Genomic DNA, 18,986 nt, shown 5'->3' on the forward strand with positions numbered 1-18,986 from the left:
TGGCCAAGTCACAGTGGTAAATGAGAACTTGTTCTCAACTTGCCTACCTGGTTAAATAAAGGTGAAATAAATTAATTAAAAAAACCCTGGCATGGAACATTGTCACAAACCATACCACCCTCTCAGGCCCTAGAGTATGAGAAGGGAGATGTGGAGAATTGAAAGATGGAAGAAGTGGGAGTTTTGTTTTGGTCAATGTACGGACTCTTTTAATTTGGGTCGATTAAATTTGTTTCCCTATCACATATGGACTACCCTTTAATTTAACTGGTTTTACTTTTTCAATCCGTCCAGTTGGTGGCGGCAATTCACTTTTTGGGTTGTAGTCCGCCATATAACCCACAGAAGAAGAAAAAAAAATAGACAATGGGGATAGCAAATTAACTATGACTGCGATCAGATTATTACACCAAATGTTTTACCGTTGAAATTAAAAGCAATGTAGTTGAACTATTTTCATGGTAACCCACGAAGTTTTACACTGGCAAGGATAGTTTGGGTCACACGCAATTTTTCAAGGTAAGAAGTAGATGTGAGATGCAACACTGCCCATGCAACTAATTTAAATAGGGATATTGATGTTGTAGTTTCAATGAGCAAGGCAAAAGCCTGAAATGGACAGTGATGGTGCAGAGATGGCAGGAGCAGTGGAATAGAGATACTAAGGGTAGACATGTATTTATTTTCGGTACAGAGAAGTCGGGGAGGACGAGAGGATGTGACAGAAGGGGCTTTTTTTTTTTTTTATTTTTTACAAGATTACGGGTGGGACACAACCGGTTAAATACGACTTTACATGTGATAGGAAAGGATCCAACAGGAAAGTGTGATTATTGCCAGAAAGCAGAGACCGTGGCCCATGTATAGCTACAGTGTGGGTAATATCAGAGGGAAAAAGAGGCTGAGGTCTAATGAGTGAGAAGAAGACACAGCCAATTAAATAGTATATTGTAGAACGTAATTAGATATCGTCTCATGTTATATTTTTTTAAGAGCAACTAGACTGGTATGTAGGATTTAGCTTCTCCCTGTCTCTGGCCCACACTCCGGTACAGTATGTGTCGGTAATGTAATGTGCACTATGGCTTACAACCGCCGATAAACCTTACCTAAGAAGAAGCAATGGATGGTTTAGTTATACAAATATTTGGCAACACTGCCAGCAGCAGAGACTGATCTGCGGTGAACTAGCTAGCTAACGTTACCATTCTAGCTCATTTAGGTTATTTCCAAAAAAACGTATATAGTTATGAAAACCACGTGATGGCGTTATTCCATTGATCACATTCGAGACTGTCACCAAATAATCAAGTTGTTCATGTACTTTAGCTTTTGCTGCTTCGAGTAGTCAACGTTACTGTAGCTAGCGAGCCGAGCGGCCTTTGCTTTGGCTTCCACCAATGTAAACTTCGTTCACCATGGAGTTGACTTCAGCTAGTCTCTCAATGTAACGTTGGCTACTTGCCAGTTCCAAAACCTGCACATCCGTAATCCTGTTCGGAGTCTTGTTTCGCTCAGCCTGTGCTGCGGGCAGCCGGCTATGGCACGGTAACTAGCTACGTAGTTAGCAGTCGCACGTGACTAACGTTAGAATTGTTAGCTACCAGTTCGCTATGTCTATTGTTACCTAACTTTTTCCTTAAAACGGCCAACCTGCATTTTCTAACAATAACAAAGCGAGGCCCCCCCCTCCCACTGTTTTGGTCAACAGTCATCACGCTCAAATTCATAGACTGAGTTATGGATGTTTTAACCTTGTTATGAGGCTATGAAGTTTGTTTACAAACATTGGAGTAAAACATTCTTGTATTTTGGGTTCTGATGGGGGTACGACAGTTAAACTAAGCCATGAGGCATTTATAGCAACAGTTAGCATTGCATGCAAGTTACATAACCTGATTTTTGTTGTCACCCTTTGTGGCTTCAGTCAGAATTGGTTCACTGTACTCACGTTTGCTTGCAATTAAGACCGTTGGCTACACTAGTGTCTGAGAACACTGAAGTCAAGAGGGAACTAATTTGTAAACATATCAGGCAGTTGGATTATCCTGCCTATTGAAGGCAATTCATTTTTAGCCGCCCACCCATATGTTGTGAGATGGAGGTGATGGAGGTGGACTTGCAGCTGGGGGGCCCCAGTAGGGAACCAGAGCCAGATGTTGTGGCAGACCAGGTAGATCTCCCTATCGTCATCCCTGACTCTGGCAGTGAAACAGAGGACGAGGCCCATGCAGCTCCCTGTGACCCACCACGGCTCCCAAACACCTGGGCGTTCAGTCAGAACAGAGCCAGAGTGGAGGGGCAAGTTGGGTCCAGGATCAGAAGGGAGGGTCCTATTGAGCCCAGGGTCACCACAGCAGCCACCCTGAGGCATCGGAGAGCCAGGTAGTTATGGTTGGACTGGATTCCCTCTAAACTGAGTATCCATACTGGAGACATAATTGTATGCTTCATCGAGTACCTATTTCACCCCATGTTATACCTATTGATTGTACCTGTATTGTTTCTGTGTGGTTCAAGGCCAGGCCTCAGGGAGCACTCCTCCACCCAGACCGCTGCTCGTGCTAGCAGCTTCCTGGATTTCCTACTGCGAGTCCCTGCAGCCAACCAGGCCGAGGGCGACTCTGGGAGTACGACGGAGCTGAGCGAGTCGGAGGATGAAGCAGATCCCCCGGGGCCAGCAGCAGAGCCTCCCAACTCGGCCGTTCCCTCCAACCCTCATCCAAACCTTCCAGTTGCAGTCACGCCACCCGAAGGCCTTTATTCTTCAGGTAAACCAACCTCAAGTCTGATCAATACATAGCCATTTTCTACTGTAACCTATAAAGAGTGAATCTCACCATGCCATCCTGTGTATAGATTCTAATGCAACCACAGAGGCTGCGAGGACCGTGACTGGAAATCAAGTGAATCCTGAGGTAAGACCACATTCATTGCCAGTGATTGGCCTACACTCTTGGATGGGCATACTAAAATAAGCAAAAAATAAACATATTTTTTTCAGGACCCTGTCTTTCAAAGATAATTCGTAAAAATCCAAACAACTTCACAGATCTTCACTGTAAAGGGTTTAAATACTGTGTCCATGCTTGTTCAATGAACCATAAACAATTAATGACCATGCACCTGTGGAACGGTTGTTAACACTAACAGCTTACAGACGGTAGGCAATTAAGGTCACTGTTATGAAAACGTAGGACACTAAAGAGACCTTTCTAGTGACTCTGAAAAACACCAAAAGAAAGATGCCCAGGGTCCCTGCTCATCTGCGTGAACGTGCCTTTGGCATGCTGCAAGGAGGCATGAGGACTGCAGATGTGGCCAGGGCAATAAATTGCAATGTCCGTACTGTGAGACGCATAAGACAGCGCTACAGGGAGACAGGACGGACAGCTGATTGTCCTCGCAGTGGCAGACCTCGTGTAACAACACCTACACAGGATTGGTACATCCGAACATCCCACCTGCGGGACAGGTACAGGATGGCAACAACAACTGCCTGAGTTACACCAGGCTGCACAATCCCTCCATCAGTGCTCAGACTGTCTGCAATAGGCAGAGAGAGGCTGGACTGAGGGCTTGTAGGCCTGCTGTAAGGCAGGTCCTCACCAGATATCATCAGCAACAGCGTCGCATATGGGCACAAACCCACCGTTGCTGGACCACTGTTCTTCACTGGCGAGTTGCGGTTTTGTCTCTCCAGGGTTGATGGTTGGATTCGCGATTTATCATTGAAGGAATGAGCATTACACTGAGGCCTGTACTCTGGAGTGGGAGTACATGATCCACCAGCCATACTGCTGCTGTGAGATTTCCTGCAAGATAAGAATGTCAGTGTTCTGCCATGACCAGCGAAGAGGCCGGATCTCAATACCATTGAGCACGTCTGGGACCTGTTGGATCAGAAATGTCAGGGAACTTGCAGGTGCCTTGGTGGAAGAGTGGGGTAACATCTCACAGCAAGAACTGGTAAATCTGGTGCAGTCCATGAGGAGGAGATGCACTGCAGTGCTGGTGATGATTAGCTCATTAGTGCAGTTTCTCTAGTAGCATTGTGTGCCATTTTTATTTATTCCCATGCACTGTCAGAAATGTCATGCATCATCTCTCTGTCCCCTCTAGGTTGTATCAGACCCACTAGCCTCCAGTGCACCGGCCCTTCGATTGTCCCAGGGGGATGAGGGGGAAGGGGAGACCTGCTCCATCTGCTTTGAGCCCTGGACCACGTCAGGGGAGCATCGCCTGGCCACCCTGCGCTGCGGACATCTCTTTGGCTCCACCTGCATCGCCCGCTGGGTGAAGGGCCAGGGCCAGGGAGCCAGGTGTCCCCAGGTCGGTGTCTTCATGTCTGTCTGTCAACCTTGGTATGTGTGGGGGGAGAGGACTGGAATTACTCCTGGTTCAACTATGAACAGGAAAATTGAAAAGGTCTGCACTCAGCATTTGAAAGAAAGGAGAATCTATTCCATCCTAAGTGGAAAAAAACGAGCTCCTACTTCCACTGTAGTGACTGGCACCAGGTGGAATCTGTGCTGGAGGCGCAGCTTCCTCAAGCATTCAAAAATGAGTCGAAACTTAAATCCCCTCTGAATTACTTACATCTGAGAAAATACCACCATAAAATATGACCCCCCAAAAACAATTGATTTAATACGCAGACAGTGACGTGAAGGCGTCCCATCAGACTCTGTCTGGCTCTTGTAATGATCTTCTGCTGTATGTCTGCAGTGCAACAAGAAGACCAAGCGCACCGATATCGTCCTCCTGTACGCACGCAAGCTGAGGGCTCTGGACAACACCGAGCAGGAGAGTATGAAGAGGTGAAGTAGCTGCTCACATCTTTAGTTTATTTTCTGAACTGCTGATATTGGCATGAATCTGACCTGATTCACTACTGTAGCGAGGGAGCTGTTGAGAGTGAGTGAGTCTGAATGTGTTGTGTGCAGGTCACTGGAGCAAGAGCATTCACTGCGTAGAAAGGCTGAACTGGAGTCAGCACAGTGCCGACGACAACTGCAGGTGATGACAGACGAATGTGGGGAACTGCACAAGCAGCTACAGGTACTTTATTCCCATTGCTTTACCGGTCATCCCCCAGTCTCCCATCCATTTATCAGGTGGACTAGAATACCGAGCCCTAATCATTGAGATGAATCTACCCCTAAATCCACTATGATGATTGTATGCTGACTTTCAATGTTTTTCTGATCACATACTGTATCTGCTATTCTTGACTTGACTTCCATTGGTATTGAACAGTGCAGGTGGGTCACTTTTTTCTTCTTCTTCCTTCTACCTCTGTCAGGAGCTGAAGACTCTGATGGCCCAGCCTGGCTGTGGGCCCTCACAGAGCTCAGCGGCATCTCTCTCTGGACTCTTTCAGAGACAGGACAGCACCCAGGGGGGCCACTATGTCTTTTCCAAGGCCGTGCTGGTGTCCCAGGTGGGGGGATGCAGGGTGCTGTCATACTGTGAACCCCTCAGCTGCCTGCTGGCCTCTCAGCCCTCCCCACACACTAGCCTGGTGCCTGGTAAGACCTTTGATAAGCTTTGATATGCTTTCAGTACAAAATAGCTGTGAACATTTGTTTTATTGCACAGATTGTATAGATGTGAAAATATCAAAGGGAAGTATTTGTTACCTCTTGGAATAATTTCTCCACCTTTGCTCTCTCTTCCCCCTCCTCCCTCTGTGTCTACCTGCCAGGCTGCGGGGTGAAGAAGGTGAGCACGTTGAATCTGAAGGCCTGCCAGTACATTCCCATCCATGTCAAACAGATCAGAGGCCTGGCCTTCAACAGACAGGCCGACAGCCTCCTGCTCTCCGCTGCCCTGGACAACACCATAAAACTCACCAGGTAACCAGATAGTCTGCTTCTAAGCAGAGAGTCTGTGTCTTCGCAGAGAGATTTATCAGGACAGTGTGTTCCAGAATGGCGTTGACTTCATAGCCCCAGGCTATGATGGAGAAGAACATTGAACTTTTCTGAATTGCAAGAACCATTCAGACCTAATATTGATAACAAAACCCTTGATTGTTAATAAGGACAGTATTTTCCCTTCTAAATCTAATATCCTAACTGTACCATTATTCTCCTGCAGTCTAATGACCAACACAGTGGTGCAGACCTACAAAACAGGCAAACCAGTGTGGAGCTGCTGCTGGTGCCTGGACAACAACAACTATGTGTACGCTGGTCTCAGTAATGGCTCCGTGATGGTGTATGACACCAGGGACACCAGCACACATGTCCAGGAGCTACAGCCACTACGTTCCAGGTCAGTCTGACAGCCAGGCCAGCGGGCAAAGGTAATCTAGTCTGTATTCGACACCACAGTTTAAACTACACCTGTCAATATAACCTAGGTAGGGCCCAGAGTTTTACCTTCTTCACAACAGGATCTGACCAGGTACATTTCTGGGCTTAGATTTGGTATTTTATTTGTTTTGTTACTCATTTTCAAAGATGGTGGAATGAATATGAATTTATATGGTGTGTGTGAAATGTAATTCACATAGTGTAATATATTATAATATGTTATACAATTTTAGTATGCAGTGTGATTTTTAAAACCCCAGGCACCAACCGTGACCTCTGGCTTCTCCCAGGTGTCCTGTGGCATCCCTGTCCTATGTGCCTTGCGCCGCCTCCAGCTCGTTCCCATGTGGTGGCCTGATCGCAGGCTCTCTGGATGGGGGCTGCTTCTGGGAGCAAGTAGATGGGACCACCTACAGACCCCACATGTTGCCCCTGGAGACAGGAGGCTGCACAGACATCCAGGTGCAGCCAGAGAGCAGACACTGTTTGGTCACCTACAGACCAGGTGAGACTATACCATCCTTGGGAGGACTATGAGGGGCAATTTTTATTTTTTTATTTGACCTTTATTTAACCAGGCAAGTCAGTTAAGAACAAATTCTTATTTTCAATGACTGCCTGGGAACAGTGGGTTAACTGCCTGTTCAGGGGCAGAACGACAGATTTGTACTGTGTCAGCTTGGGGGTTTGAACTCGCAATGAAGGGCCTAAATAAATGTGTGTGTCTATACACTACCGTTCAAAAGTTTGGGGTCATTTAGAAATGTCCTTGTTTTCGGGGAAAAAAAGCAAATTATATATATTTGTTTGTCCATTTTAAAATAACATCAAATTGATCAGAAATACAGTGTAGACATTAATGTTGAAATGACTGTTGCAGCTGTTTAAAAAAAATGGAATATCTACATAGGCATACAGAGGCGCATTATCAGCAACCATCACTCCTGTTTTCCAATGGCATGTTGTGTTAGCTAATCCGAAGTTTATAATTTTAAAAGGCTAATTGATCATTAGAAAACCCTTTGGCAATTATGTTAGCACAGCTGAACTGTTGTCCGGATTAAAGAAGCAATAAAACTGTCTTTCTTTAGACTAGTTGAGTATCTGGATCCTCAGCATTTGTGGGTTCAATTACAGGCTCAAAATGGCCAGAAACTGAACTTTCTTCTGAAACTCGTCAGGCTATTCTTATGATAAATAAAGGCTAGTCCATGCGAGAAATTGCCAAGAAACTCTCATACAACTCTGTGTACTACTCCCTTCACAGAACAGCGCAAACTGGCTCTAGCCAGAATAGAAAGAGGAGTGGGAGGCCCTTGTGCATATGTCTGATCAATTGTATATTATTTTAATAGACTTGTTTTTGAAAAAAAAAAAAAAAAAAAAGGACATTTCTATGTGACCCCAAACTTTTGAACGGTAGTGTGATATATATATTTTTTACCCGGAGAAGCCCATTGAGACCCATAGTCTCTTTTTCAAGAGATACCTGGCCAAGAAGGCAGCAACAATTAATTTAAATTTACATAATTTAAAACATACATGATCCAGCCTAAAAAAAACATTTACACTCCTCTGTAACAGTCTTTAATCAATATTTTAAATTCATTCAGGGTCACTAACAAATCTAGATGAAGCGTGGATTGTAGACTATTCGATGCCTCTGGTGCACAAGAAGAGAAGGCAGTCTTGTCTAATACTGTGAATGTCCTGGGGATTTAAGTAGCAACCACCTAGCAGACTGGGTATGGTGACTGCTGGTGGTGTAGGAGACCAGACTACAGAGGTAAAGAGGGAGTTTACCCAAAAAGGCTTTGTAGATGAGCAGATAAAAATGTGTTTTTCTGTGCATATAAATTGAGGTCCGACCTACCATTTGGTGCAAGGTGCAATGGTGGGTGAGTGACTTGGCATTTTGTAATAAAGTGATAAGATGCATGATAAAAAGTGTCCAGTCTCTGTAAGACAGTGGAGGCTGCATGCATATACAAGTCACCATAATCAATTACAGAGAGAAGTGGCCTGAACAAGATTCTTTCTAGCCATAAGCGGGAAGCAATCCTTATTACGAAAATAAAAACTACTTTGGAGCTTTGTCACAAGATTATCCACATGAACTTTAAAGGACAACTTGTCATCAACCAAATACCTAAGTGTTTGTAGGGTGACACATTTTCAGTGGTTAAGCCACCAGATGTGACAATGCTAACCTTCTCTGGCAGAGTTCTAGCTCTGGTAAAGGTCATGAATTTAGTTTTTTGTACATTCAAGACCAGTTTGAGAACATTAACAGGCCTGCAGTGACAAAAGCAGTCTGGAGTTCTTCAACAGCCTGAACCAGAGAAGGAGCACATGAATATATGACTGTTTCATCTGCATATTTGCTGCCCCTTCACTGAGACCAATGTTTTTGAGTCTAGCTAGCAACAATTCGTGGTTAACTGAATCAAAGGCCTTTGATAAATCCACAAACAGAGTTATAGACAGATTGTTTCACTTATAATCCACTGTATCACAATTCTAGTGGGTCAGAAGTTTACATTAAGTTGACTGTGCCTTTTAAACAGCTTGGAAAATTCCAGAAAATGATGTCATGGCTTTAGAAGATTCTGACAGGCTAATTTGACATAATTTGAGTCAATTGGTGGTGTACCTGTGGATGTATTTCAAGGCCTAACTTCAAACTCAGTGCCTCTTTGCTTGACATCATAGGAAAATCAAAAGAAATCAGCCAAGACTTCAGAAAACAAATTGTAGACCTCCAAGTCTGGTTCATCCTTGGGAGTAATTTCCAAACGCCTGAAGGTACCACGTTCATCTGTACAAACAGTAGTACCCAAGTATAAACACCATGGGACCACACAGCCATCATACCGCTCAGGAAGGAGATGCGTTCTGTCTCCTAGAGATTAATGTACTTTGGTGTGAAAAGTGCAAATCAATCACAGAACAACAGCAAAGGGCCTTGTGAAGATGCTGGAGGAAATGGGTACAAAAGTATCTACATCCCCAGTAAAATGAGTCCAATATCGACATAACCTGAAAGGCCGCTCGGCAAGGAAGAAGCCACTGCTCCAAACCTGCCATTAAAAAAAAGCCAGACTACGGTTTGCAATTCTACATAGGGACAAAGATTGTACTTTTTGGAGCAATGTCCTCAGGTCTGATGAAACAAAAATAGAACTGTTTGGCCATAATTACCATTATGTTTGGAGGAAAAAGGGGGAGGCTTCCAAGCTGAAGAATACCATCCCAACCGTGAAGCACGGGAGTGGCAGCATCATGTTGTGGGGGTGCTTTGCTGCAGGAGGGACTGGTGCACTTCACAAAATGAATGGCATCAAAAGGATGGAAATTATGTGGATATATTGAAGCAACATCTCAAGGCATCAGTCAGAAAGTTAAAACTTGGTTGCAAATGGGTCTTCCAAATGGACAATGACCACAAGCATACTTCCAAAGTTGTGGCAAAATGGCTTAAGGATAACAAAGTTAAGGTATTGGAGTTGCCATCACAAAGCCCTGACCTCAATCCTATAGAAAATTTGTGTGCAGAACTGAAAGTGTGTGCGAGCAAGGTGGCCTACTAACCTGACTCAGTTACACCAGCTCGCTCTGTCAGGAGGAATGGGCCAAAATTCACCCAACTTATGGTGGGGAGCTTGTGGAAGGCTACCTGAAATGTTTGACCCAAGTTAAACAATTTAAAGGCAATGCTACCAAATACTAATTGAGTGTATGAAAAATTCTGACCCACTGGGAATGTGATGAAAGAAATAAAAGCTGAAATAAATCACTCTACTATTATCCTGACATTTCACATTCTTAAAATGAAGTGGTGATCCTAACTGACCTAAAACAGGGAATTTTTGGTTGGATTAAATGTCAGTTAAATGTAAATTGTGAAAAACTGAGTTTAAACGTATTTGGCTAAGGTGTATGTAAACTTCCGACTTCAACTGTATATATTTCTCTTTCTAATTAATTCTGCCAAGTTATCTGAAAACCAGGTATTGGCCCTTCCACTCATTCTAAATTTCTTCACATGGGCATGCTTATCACAAATGGACACAAATTTCATATAAAAATAGTCCCAGGCAGTGTCAACATCAGGAGTCAGACGTACTCTGTCAATATTATGGTACAGATCATAAGGAGTGCTTGCTCATCAAACTGTCTATAATGTATTTGAAAAATATAACAGGGTTTGGCTTTGGTTATTTCTTTTGTATTTCTAACACAAGCAATATGCACAGTGATCACTGACATCATTACAGAATATCCCAGATGTGTATTTGTGAGGGGTATTCATTAGAATAATGTCCAATAGAGTTGATTTGTTAGGTGTTCTGGGATTTGGTCTTTTTGGCACATTAATTAATTGAGTGAGATTCAGGGAGTAACACAGTTCTTTAAAATAGTCCAATACAGATGTAAGCATGTCCTAGTTCAAATATTCTAAAAGAATGAATTTGGGGTCATTTTGCAAGTGCAGGACATCAGAAAGAGTTAAGTGCATCTCCCGAGGGCGATCTGTAGCAGCCGACTACAGTGATGTGTGAGTCCTTATATACTTTCACTTTAACCGCAAGCAATTCAAAATGTTTTACCTTTGGAAATCGAGTGAATTTCAGAGGTGTTGAACTCAGATTAACATAAATTGAAACACCTCTTCCTTTACTTATCCAATCAGCTCTAAAAACCGTGTACCCATCAGTAGAAATCAAGTTATTTGACATGGATTTCTTGAGCCAAGTTTCTGATAAAAACATTGTCTGCATTTGTCGTTTTCGCCCATGTTCAAATCTATTTTTGGAACTAGACTTCTGACATTAACATGCAAGAGGCCAAAACCTGCTCTGTTTTTAAAATCATAGGGAGTCGGTAGAGATTGTATGGTATCTACCGGCCCAGGGTTTGGTTGCACGTTACCAGAGATCAACAATAAAAGCATAATAACATATCTCAGTTGCCCAATGGGTGAGGACTTTGCGGAGCCAGCACCATTGTCAATAACACTGAGTCTTTCGACACAGGAAAAAAGTCATTCGATAGTTTGAGATTTTGGAGGTATGCCATCAAGTGTAGGTCCAGTTGCGTTTTGAGAATGTTGCAATTGCAGAGAGCGACCAAGTTCCTGGTGGTATTGAGATGATGGTCTCGTCGGGGTGTTTGCAAATTGTAGGGCATAAGGCGACGATAATTCACTCACCCATTGATCATTCAGCCTATTAAATCCAGGATGGCATTGAGTAAAGAGCAGGCACAGTAACGGATACATGATTACGGTTTTTAGAGATATTTCAGCACAGGTGTGAAACGACCAGTAGGCGTTATGTAGAACGTAGATTTTCCCACGGCCCACTGTGCATCATGTTTTCCAATCCGATAGCCGCTTCTCAGCTCCTAGCCTTGTGCGGCGACAGACGCTTGATGACAGCTCTGCACACTCTTGGCATTCACTCAATCTGCTTCACCTGGAATGCTTTTTCAACAATCTTGAAGGAAGATGAGTTCATCAGAGTTACACGCCTCAGAAATTGCAGCCCAAATAAATGCTTCAGAGTTCAGTTAAGACGCATCTCAACATCAACTGTTCAGTGGAGGCTGCGTGAATCAGGCCTTCATAGTCCAATTGCGCCAAGGAACCACTACTAAAGGACACCAATAAGAAGGAGAGACTTGCTTGGGCCAAGAAACACAAGTAATGGACATTAGACCGGTGGAAATGTGTCCTTTTTGGTCTGATAAGTCCAAATTTGAGATTTTTTTTGTTCCAACCACCGTGCCTTTGTGAGACGCAGAGTAAGTGAACAGATGGCCTCTGCATGTGTGGTTCCCACCGTGATGCATGTTGGTGTGGGGGTACTTTGCTGGTGAAGGTGTCTGTGATTTATACAGAATTCAAGGCACACTTAACCAGCATGGCTACCACAGCATTCTGCAGCAATACGCCGTCCCATCTGGTTTGGGCTTAGAACTATCATTTGTTTTTCAACAGGATAATGACCCAACACATCTCCAGGCTGTGTAAGGGCTATTTGACCAAGGAGGAGAGTGATGGAGTGCTGCATCAGATGACCTGGCCTCCACAATCATCCAATTGAGATGGTTTGGGATGAGTTGGACTGCATAGTGAAGGAAAATCAGCCAACAAGTGCTCAGCATATGTGGGAACTCATTCAAGACTGTTGGAAAAGCATTCCAGGTGAAGCTGGTTGAGTGAATGCCAAGAGTGTGCAAAGCTGTCGCCAAGGCAAGGGGTGGCTACTTTGAAGAATCTCAAATATAAAATAGCTTTTTTTGTTTGGTTGGTTACTACATGATTCTGTATGTTATTTCATAGTTTTAATGTCTTTCACTATTATTCTACAATGAAGAAAATAGTAAAAATAAAGAAAAACCCTTGAATGACCAAACTTTAGACTGGTACTGTAAATGTAATAAGATGTATAGGCATTTTTTTCTGCTTTTTACTTAGTCCTGGGTCTTTGTTGTCCTGGCATCTCTCTGTTTGCTGGATTAATTCTTATATTCCAAAGCAGGTGTTTTGTTTTAGCTTGTGCTGGGCTGTAACAAAAGCCTATACTCCCCATTTAGCTCTCCGGGACCAGGGTAGGTGACCACCAGCTCTCGTATTTAGACTGACAGTCTCTGTGTTTGATCCCGTCCAGGGCGCTCCAAGCCATCGCTGCGCTGTGTTCTGATGGAGCTGAACAGGACCCCCCAGCAGGACGCGGCTCGGGAACCCTCGTGTTCCTGCTACCCAGTCCAGACATTCAGTGCTGGCTCCTCCTGCAAGCTGCTCACCAAGAATGCCGTGTTCAGAAGCCCGGCCGGGGAGGGCTCCACTCTGGTGTGTGCCGGGGACGAGGCCACCAACTCCATCATGGTGAGCCACTGGCATGGATGCAATTTTGTGTGTGTATTTTTACTTTATTCAGTTAATATGGTTGAAATTCATCATTACCCCAGAAAATGTCAACTTTGACTGCATTTACACATGACCCCTCAGTTCCAATATCTCTGCCCCAGAATGTCTGATCCTCACAAGAGGATGTGCTTATTGTTCAGAAGTGTCTCTCTGAGTAGTTAGTGGGAATCTATACTGTCGGAGAATTATTTTGGTTTGCTAATGCCCAAGTTTTACCAATATGATGGAACATGCTGTATGCTTTATCTGTTTATATGCATGGCTTTGAAGATAATAATTACACCAAAAGCAACTATAAATATGTTTATTCCATAGTCTATGTATTTAAGATTTAAAGTATGATTTAAGTTTGTATTGACTTGCTCAGTACATTTGGATAGGATCTGCGACCATCCATCCTTTTTGTCTGCTTGTACTTTTTTCCACTTAAAATTAACATTATAGTTTCAATTTCTCTGGCCCAGAAAGTCTGAATCTTACGAGGTAATATTCTCCTGGGTCAATGGGTTCTCCTGCAGTTTTCTGAGAGGCTCTACATCATTTGAGATTGGTCTTAAGTGGCACTACAGACCAACTGTAACTGAACACATCTGAATGTTCAATTACAGGAAACTAATATAAACGCAACAATTTCCCCCAATTTTTTTTTTTAAATATATTTTTTAGGTCATATAAAGAACTCAGTCAATTTAAATAAATGCATTAGGCCTTCATCTATGGATTTCACATGACTGGGAGTACAAATATGCATATGTTGGTCACATATACTTAAAACAACTAAAAGGTAAGGTCGTGGATCAGAACCAGTTAGTATCTGGTTTGACCAGCATTTGCTTCATGCAGTGTGACACATGTCCTTCGCATAGAGTTGATCAGGCTTTTGATTGTGGCCTTTAATGTTGTCCCACTCCTCTTCAATGGCTGTGCGAAGTTGCTGAATTTGGCTTGAACTGGAACACGCTATTAATCCAGAGCATCTCCAAGCATGCTCAATGGCTGTCATGTCTGGTGAGTATGCAGGCCATAGAAGAACTGGGACATTTTCAGCTTCCAGGAATTATGTATAGATCCTTGTGACATGGGGCCATGCTGAAACATGAAGTGATAGCTGCGGATGAATGGCACAACAATGGGCCTCAGGATCTCGTCACAGTATCTCTGTCTGTTGTCCGTAGCTTGTGCCTGCCCATACCATAACCCCACCGCCATCATGGTGCACTCTGTTCACAACGTTGACATCAAACTGCTCGCCTGCACGACGCCATACACCTGGTCTGCGGTTGTGAGGCCGGTTGGACGTACTTCCAAATTCTCTAAAACGACGTTGGATGTGGCTTATGATAGAGAAATTAACGTAAAATTATTTGGCAACCGCTCTGATGAACATTCCTGCAGTCACCATGACAATTGCACTCTACCTCAACTTGAAACATCTGTGGTATTGTGTTTAGTTCCAAAACTGTACATTTTAGTGGCATTTTATTGTCCCCAGTACACGGTGCGTGCACCTGTGTAATGAACATGCTGTTTAATTAGCTTCATGATATGCCACACCTGTCAGGTGGATTGATTGTATTGGTAAAGGAGAAATGCTCACTATCAGAGACGTAAACAAATTTGTGCACAACATTAGAGAGATGTTTTTTGTGTGTTTGTAAAATTTGGGCTATTTGTTGTTTGGCCAAAAGTATGTGGACGCTTGCTTATGGAACATCTCAATCTGAAATCATTGGTATTAATATGGAGTTGGTCCCCCCCTTTGCTGCTATAACTGCCTCCACTCTTCTGGGAAGGCTTTCCACTAGATGTTGGAACATTGAACCTCTATGGGGGTGCCACAGGGTTCAATTCTTGGGCCGACTCTCTTCTCTGTATACATCAATGATGTTGCTCTTGCTGCTGGTGAGTCTCTGATCCACCTCTACGCAGACGACACCATTCTGTATACTTCTGGCCCTTCTTTGTACACTGTTTACAACCCTCCAGATGAGCTTCAATGCCACACAACTCTCCTTCTGTGGCCTCCAACTGCTCTTAAATACAAGTAAAACTAAATGCATGCTCTTCAACCGATGGCTGCCTGCACCTGCCCGCCAGTCCAGCATCACTACTCTGGATGGTTGACTTAGAATATGTAGACAACTACAAATATCTAGGTGTCTGGTTAGACTGTAAACTCTCCTTCCAGACTCACATCAAACATCTCCAATCCAAAGTTGAATCTAGAATTGACTTCCTATTTCGCAACAAAGCATCCTTCACTCATGCTGCCAAACATACCCTTGTAAAACTGACCATCCTACCGATCCTCGACTTCGGCGATGTCATCTTCAAAATAGCTTCCAAAACTCTACTCAGACTGCATCCAGTTTACTATCAGTGCCATCTGTTTTGTCACCAAAGCCCCATATACTACCCACCACTGCGACCCGTACGCTCTCGTTGGCTGGCCCTCGCTTCATACTCGTCTCCAAACCCACTGGCTCCAGGTCATCTACAAGACCCTGCTAGGTAAAGTCCCCCCTTATCTCAACTCGCTGGTCACCATAGCAGCACCCACCTGTAGCACGCGCTCCAGCAGGTATATCTCTGGTCACCCCCAAAGCCAATTTCTCCTTTGGCCGCCTCTCCTTCCAGTTCTCTGCTGCCAATGACTGGAACGAACTACAAAAATCTCTGAAACTGGAAACACTTATCTCCCTCACTAGCTTTAAGCACCAGCTGTCAGAACAGTTCACTGCACCTGTACATAGCCCATCTATAATTTAGCCCAAACAACTACCTCTTCCCCTACTGTATTTAGTTATTTTGCTCCTTTGCACCCAATTATTTCTATCTCTACTTTGCACATTCTTCCACTGCAAATCTACCATTCCAGTGTTTTACTTGCTATATTGTATTTATTTGCCACCATGGCCTTTTTTTTGTTTGTTTTTTTGCCTTTACCTCCCTTGTCTCACCTCCATTGTATATAGACTTATTTTTCTACTGTATTATTGACTGTATGTGCAACTCTGTGTTGTAAGTGTCGAACTGCTTTGCTTTATCTTGGCCAGGTCACAATTGTAAATAAGAACTTGATCTCAACTTGCCTACCTGGTTAAATAAAGAGGAAATAAAAAAATTGCTGCAGGACTTAATTCCATTCAGCCAGGAGTATTAGTGAGGTCAGGGCGATTAGGCCTGGCTTGCAGTTGGCATTCCAATTCATCCCAAAGGTGTTTGATGGGGTTGAGGTCAGACCTCTGAAGGCCAGTCAAGTTCTTCCACACTGAGCTCGACAAACCATTTCTGTATGGACCTCGCTTTGTGCACGTGGGCATTATCATATTGAAACAGGAAAGGGCCTTTCCCAAAATGTTGCCACGAAGTTGGAAGCACAGAATCATCTAGATTGTCATTGTATGATGTAGAGTGAAGACTAAGGGGTCTAGCCCGAAACATGAAAATCAGCCCCAGACCATTATTCCTCCTCCACCAAACTCCACAGTTGGCACTATGCATTCAAACCCAGATTTGTCCTTTTGGACTGCCAGATGGTGAAACGTGATTCATCACTCCAGAGAATGTGTTTCTACTGCCCCAGATTCCAATGGCGGTGAGCTTTACACAACTCCAGCCAACGCTTGGAATTGCGTATGGTGATCTTAGGCTTGAGTGCGGCTGCACGGCCATGGAAACCCATTACATGAAGCGCCCGTCGATCAGTTATTTTGCTGACGTTACTTCCAGAGGCAGTTTGGAATACAGTAGTGAGTGTTGCATCTCAGGGCAGACTATTTTTATGCTTCAGCACTTGGCGGTCCCATTCTGTGAGCTTGTGTGGCCTACCACTTAGTGTTTGAGCAGTTGTTGCTTCTAGACTCTTCCACTTCACAGTAACAGCACTTAGAGTTGTCCAGGGCAGCTCTAGCAGGGCAGAAGTTTGATGAACTGAGTTGTTGGAAAGGTGACATCCTATGATGGTATCACATTGAAAGTCACTGAGCTCATCAGTAAGGCTATTCAACTGCAAATGTTTGTCTATGGAGATTGCATGGCTATGTGCTCGATATTTTTTTTTTTAGTACACCTGTCTGCAACGGATGTGGCTGAAATATCCGAATCCACTTATTTGAAGGCGTCTCCACATGCTTTTCTGTTTTAATGCATTGAGTGTTTGATCATCTACTCAATTTTAGTTAAGAATTTCAGGATATTTGCCCTAAATCTATTACTATTTCCATTATGACCATTTTAACCATATTTGACCTTTGACCACTTAATTTTACGTGACATCCGGCCTTACTTTGTATTACCCCATTGTTTGATCTAGGATAGATGACAGCCTGCAACAACAAAAACGAGCACTTTTTCCAGGTTGGGTGATGTATTATTAGAAGTTAGGCTCAGTTAAAATTTACTCCACTGTTGAGATTGATTCTTCCCAAATGGTTTAACTGTTTTGTGGTTGAAAGAAGTCCATAAAAGTGAGAGGCTTGACTCTGTTTTGAGGCATTTGGGGAATAGTTTGAATTATATAAAACTGGCTTGAGCTTCACATTGAGCCATTGTTTCCAATCATGTCATCTTTTTTCCCTAGGTGTGGGATGCAGGGAGTGGATCCCTGATTCAGAAGTTGTCTGCTGACCTCCCAGTGTTGGACATCTGTCCATTTGAGGTGAACCAGGGCAGTTACCTGGCCTCTCTCACTGAGAAGATGCTCAAAATTTACAAGTGGGAATGAGGAGGAATTATGGAGGACACCACCAGCATAGAACATGTATGAGTAGCACGGCTGCTGCACTATATAAATGGCATCCATTTAGTACAGCCTTTTCTTACCCAAAGTCACTACAGATAAACTTTTATTGGGTTTGCATAGCAGTAGCGGGACTGGAGAGCCATCACACTGCTGCAGTGTTATGAAGGAACTGATAACTGGAGTGCCTGTACAGATACACTACTGCCCTAAATGTTTACATTAAGAATCAGAGAACATCCTATCAAAAAAATATTTAGCTTTCTTGTTTTTTGATGCATGTGACGATCAGTTAGTGTTGTCAGTTAACCATGCTGTCGACAAAATTTGAAATGTGTTCCATCTCTGGTTTTAGAGACGGATCCATGGATGAAAATCAGGACATCGATGGTTTGTTACATTTCCTGGATCCTGATTGGCACAACTGCTCAGCCAGCTGCATTAAAAAAATGTATTTAAAAAATCCTTCTGGATGTGTTTCATTTTTTATTTCCTTATTTTATTTACAGGGGAAAGTGTGTATTTTATAACAAATGTTTGTATAATTTGTAATGTAATAAAATAGAAATCATTGGTTATTTTTCATCCTGACTTGTGATTGTGCATCTTCAGTTTCAATGTCTAACGTTATTTTCATAAACCATATTTTTTTCACAGATGTTTTCAACCATTTCTGTATTCTGTCTAGAACTATATTTTAGAGGTCAGTAATCAATCAGTTTATATTTTCATAGGCAAAATATCCGTAACAGTACAGGGGTTTGTCAAAAACAAAATAACTGACAGGAGTCGAATAATAGAAAGAAAAGTGCTAGATTATCTCATAGTTGGCTAATGAAAATGTATTAGTGGTTTAGATTCCGAACTATATTCAACTGTGTTCGTTAATTGCAAGTAAAATGCTGATTGATGATGATCCATTGTCTTTGAAGTTATTACAGAGAAACAGTCACTCTAGAAAATGTAGATCTATGACTGAGATTGCCAACAA

General features: G+C 43.2%; 1 protein-coding gene across 4 annotated transcripts; it reads left to right on the forward strand.

Annotated features, from left to right (window-relative positions):
• Positions 1–350: 350 nt before the first annotated feature.
• Positions 351–18,585, forward strand: LOC135509551 (E3 ubiquitin-protein ligase rfwd3.S-like). 4 transcript variants are annotated; one of them, XM_064930301.1, is made up of 13 exons: positions 351–2,385; positions 2,521–2,771; positions 2,860–2,918; positions 4,123–4,332; positions 4,729–4,820; positions 4,947–5,061; positions 5,306–5,531; positions 5,708–5,858; positions 6,103–6,279; positions 6,611–6,825; positions 12,995–13,212; positions 17,837–18,016; positions 18,351–18,585. In XM_064930301.1, exons 1-12 carry the CDS (start codon positions 2,099–2,101, stop codon positions 17,978–17,980), a joined length of 2,145 nt encoding a protein of 714 aa, XP_064786373.1. In that variant the 5' UTR covers positions 351–2,098; the 3' UTR covers positions 17,981–18,016; positions 18,351–18,585. The 4 variants fall into 4 exon arrangements, with proteins under 4 accessions (XP_064786373.1, XP_064786370.1, XP_064786372.1 ...); XM_064930298.1 differs by having other exon boundaries at positions 351–519; positions 2,035–2,385; positions 17,837–18,585; XM_064930300.1 differs by having other exon boundaries at positions 351–519; positions 2,077–2,385; positions 17,837–18,585.
• The last annotated feature ends 401 nt before the right edge of the window (positions 18,586–18,986 follow it).

Source organism: Oncorhynchus masou, chromosome 22, assembly GCF_036934945.1.
Source record: "Oncorhynchus masou masou isolate Uvic2021 chromosome 22, UVic_Omas_1.1, whole genome shotgun sequence".
In the NCBI taxonomy this organism is placed as follows: Eukaryota; Metazoa; Chordata; class Actinopteri; order Salmoniformes; family Salmonidae; genus Oncorhynchus; species Oncorhynchus masou.

What these genes read in the sequence shown, in the direction of transcription:
- LOC135509551 (XM_064930297.1), top strand. Translation starts at nt 2,099, where the DNA reads ATGGAGGTGATGGAGGTGGACTTGCAGCTGGGGGGCCCCAGTAGGGAA. An exon ending in GAGCAGGAGAGTATGAAGAG is followed by an intron (nt 4,821 to 4,946) that starts GTGAAGTAGCTG and finishes TGTTGTGTGCAG; the next exon opens with GTCACTGGAGCAAGAGCATT. An exon ending in AACACCATAAAACTCACCAG is followed by an intron (nt 5,859 to 6,102) that starts GTAACCAGATAG and finishes ATTCTCCTGCAG; the next exon opens with TCTAATGACCAACACAGTGG.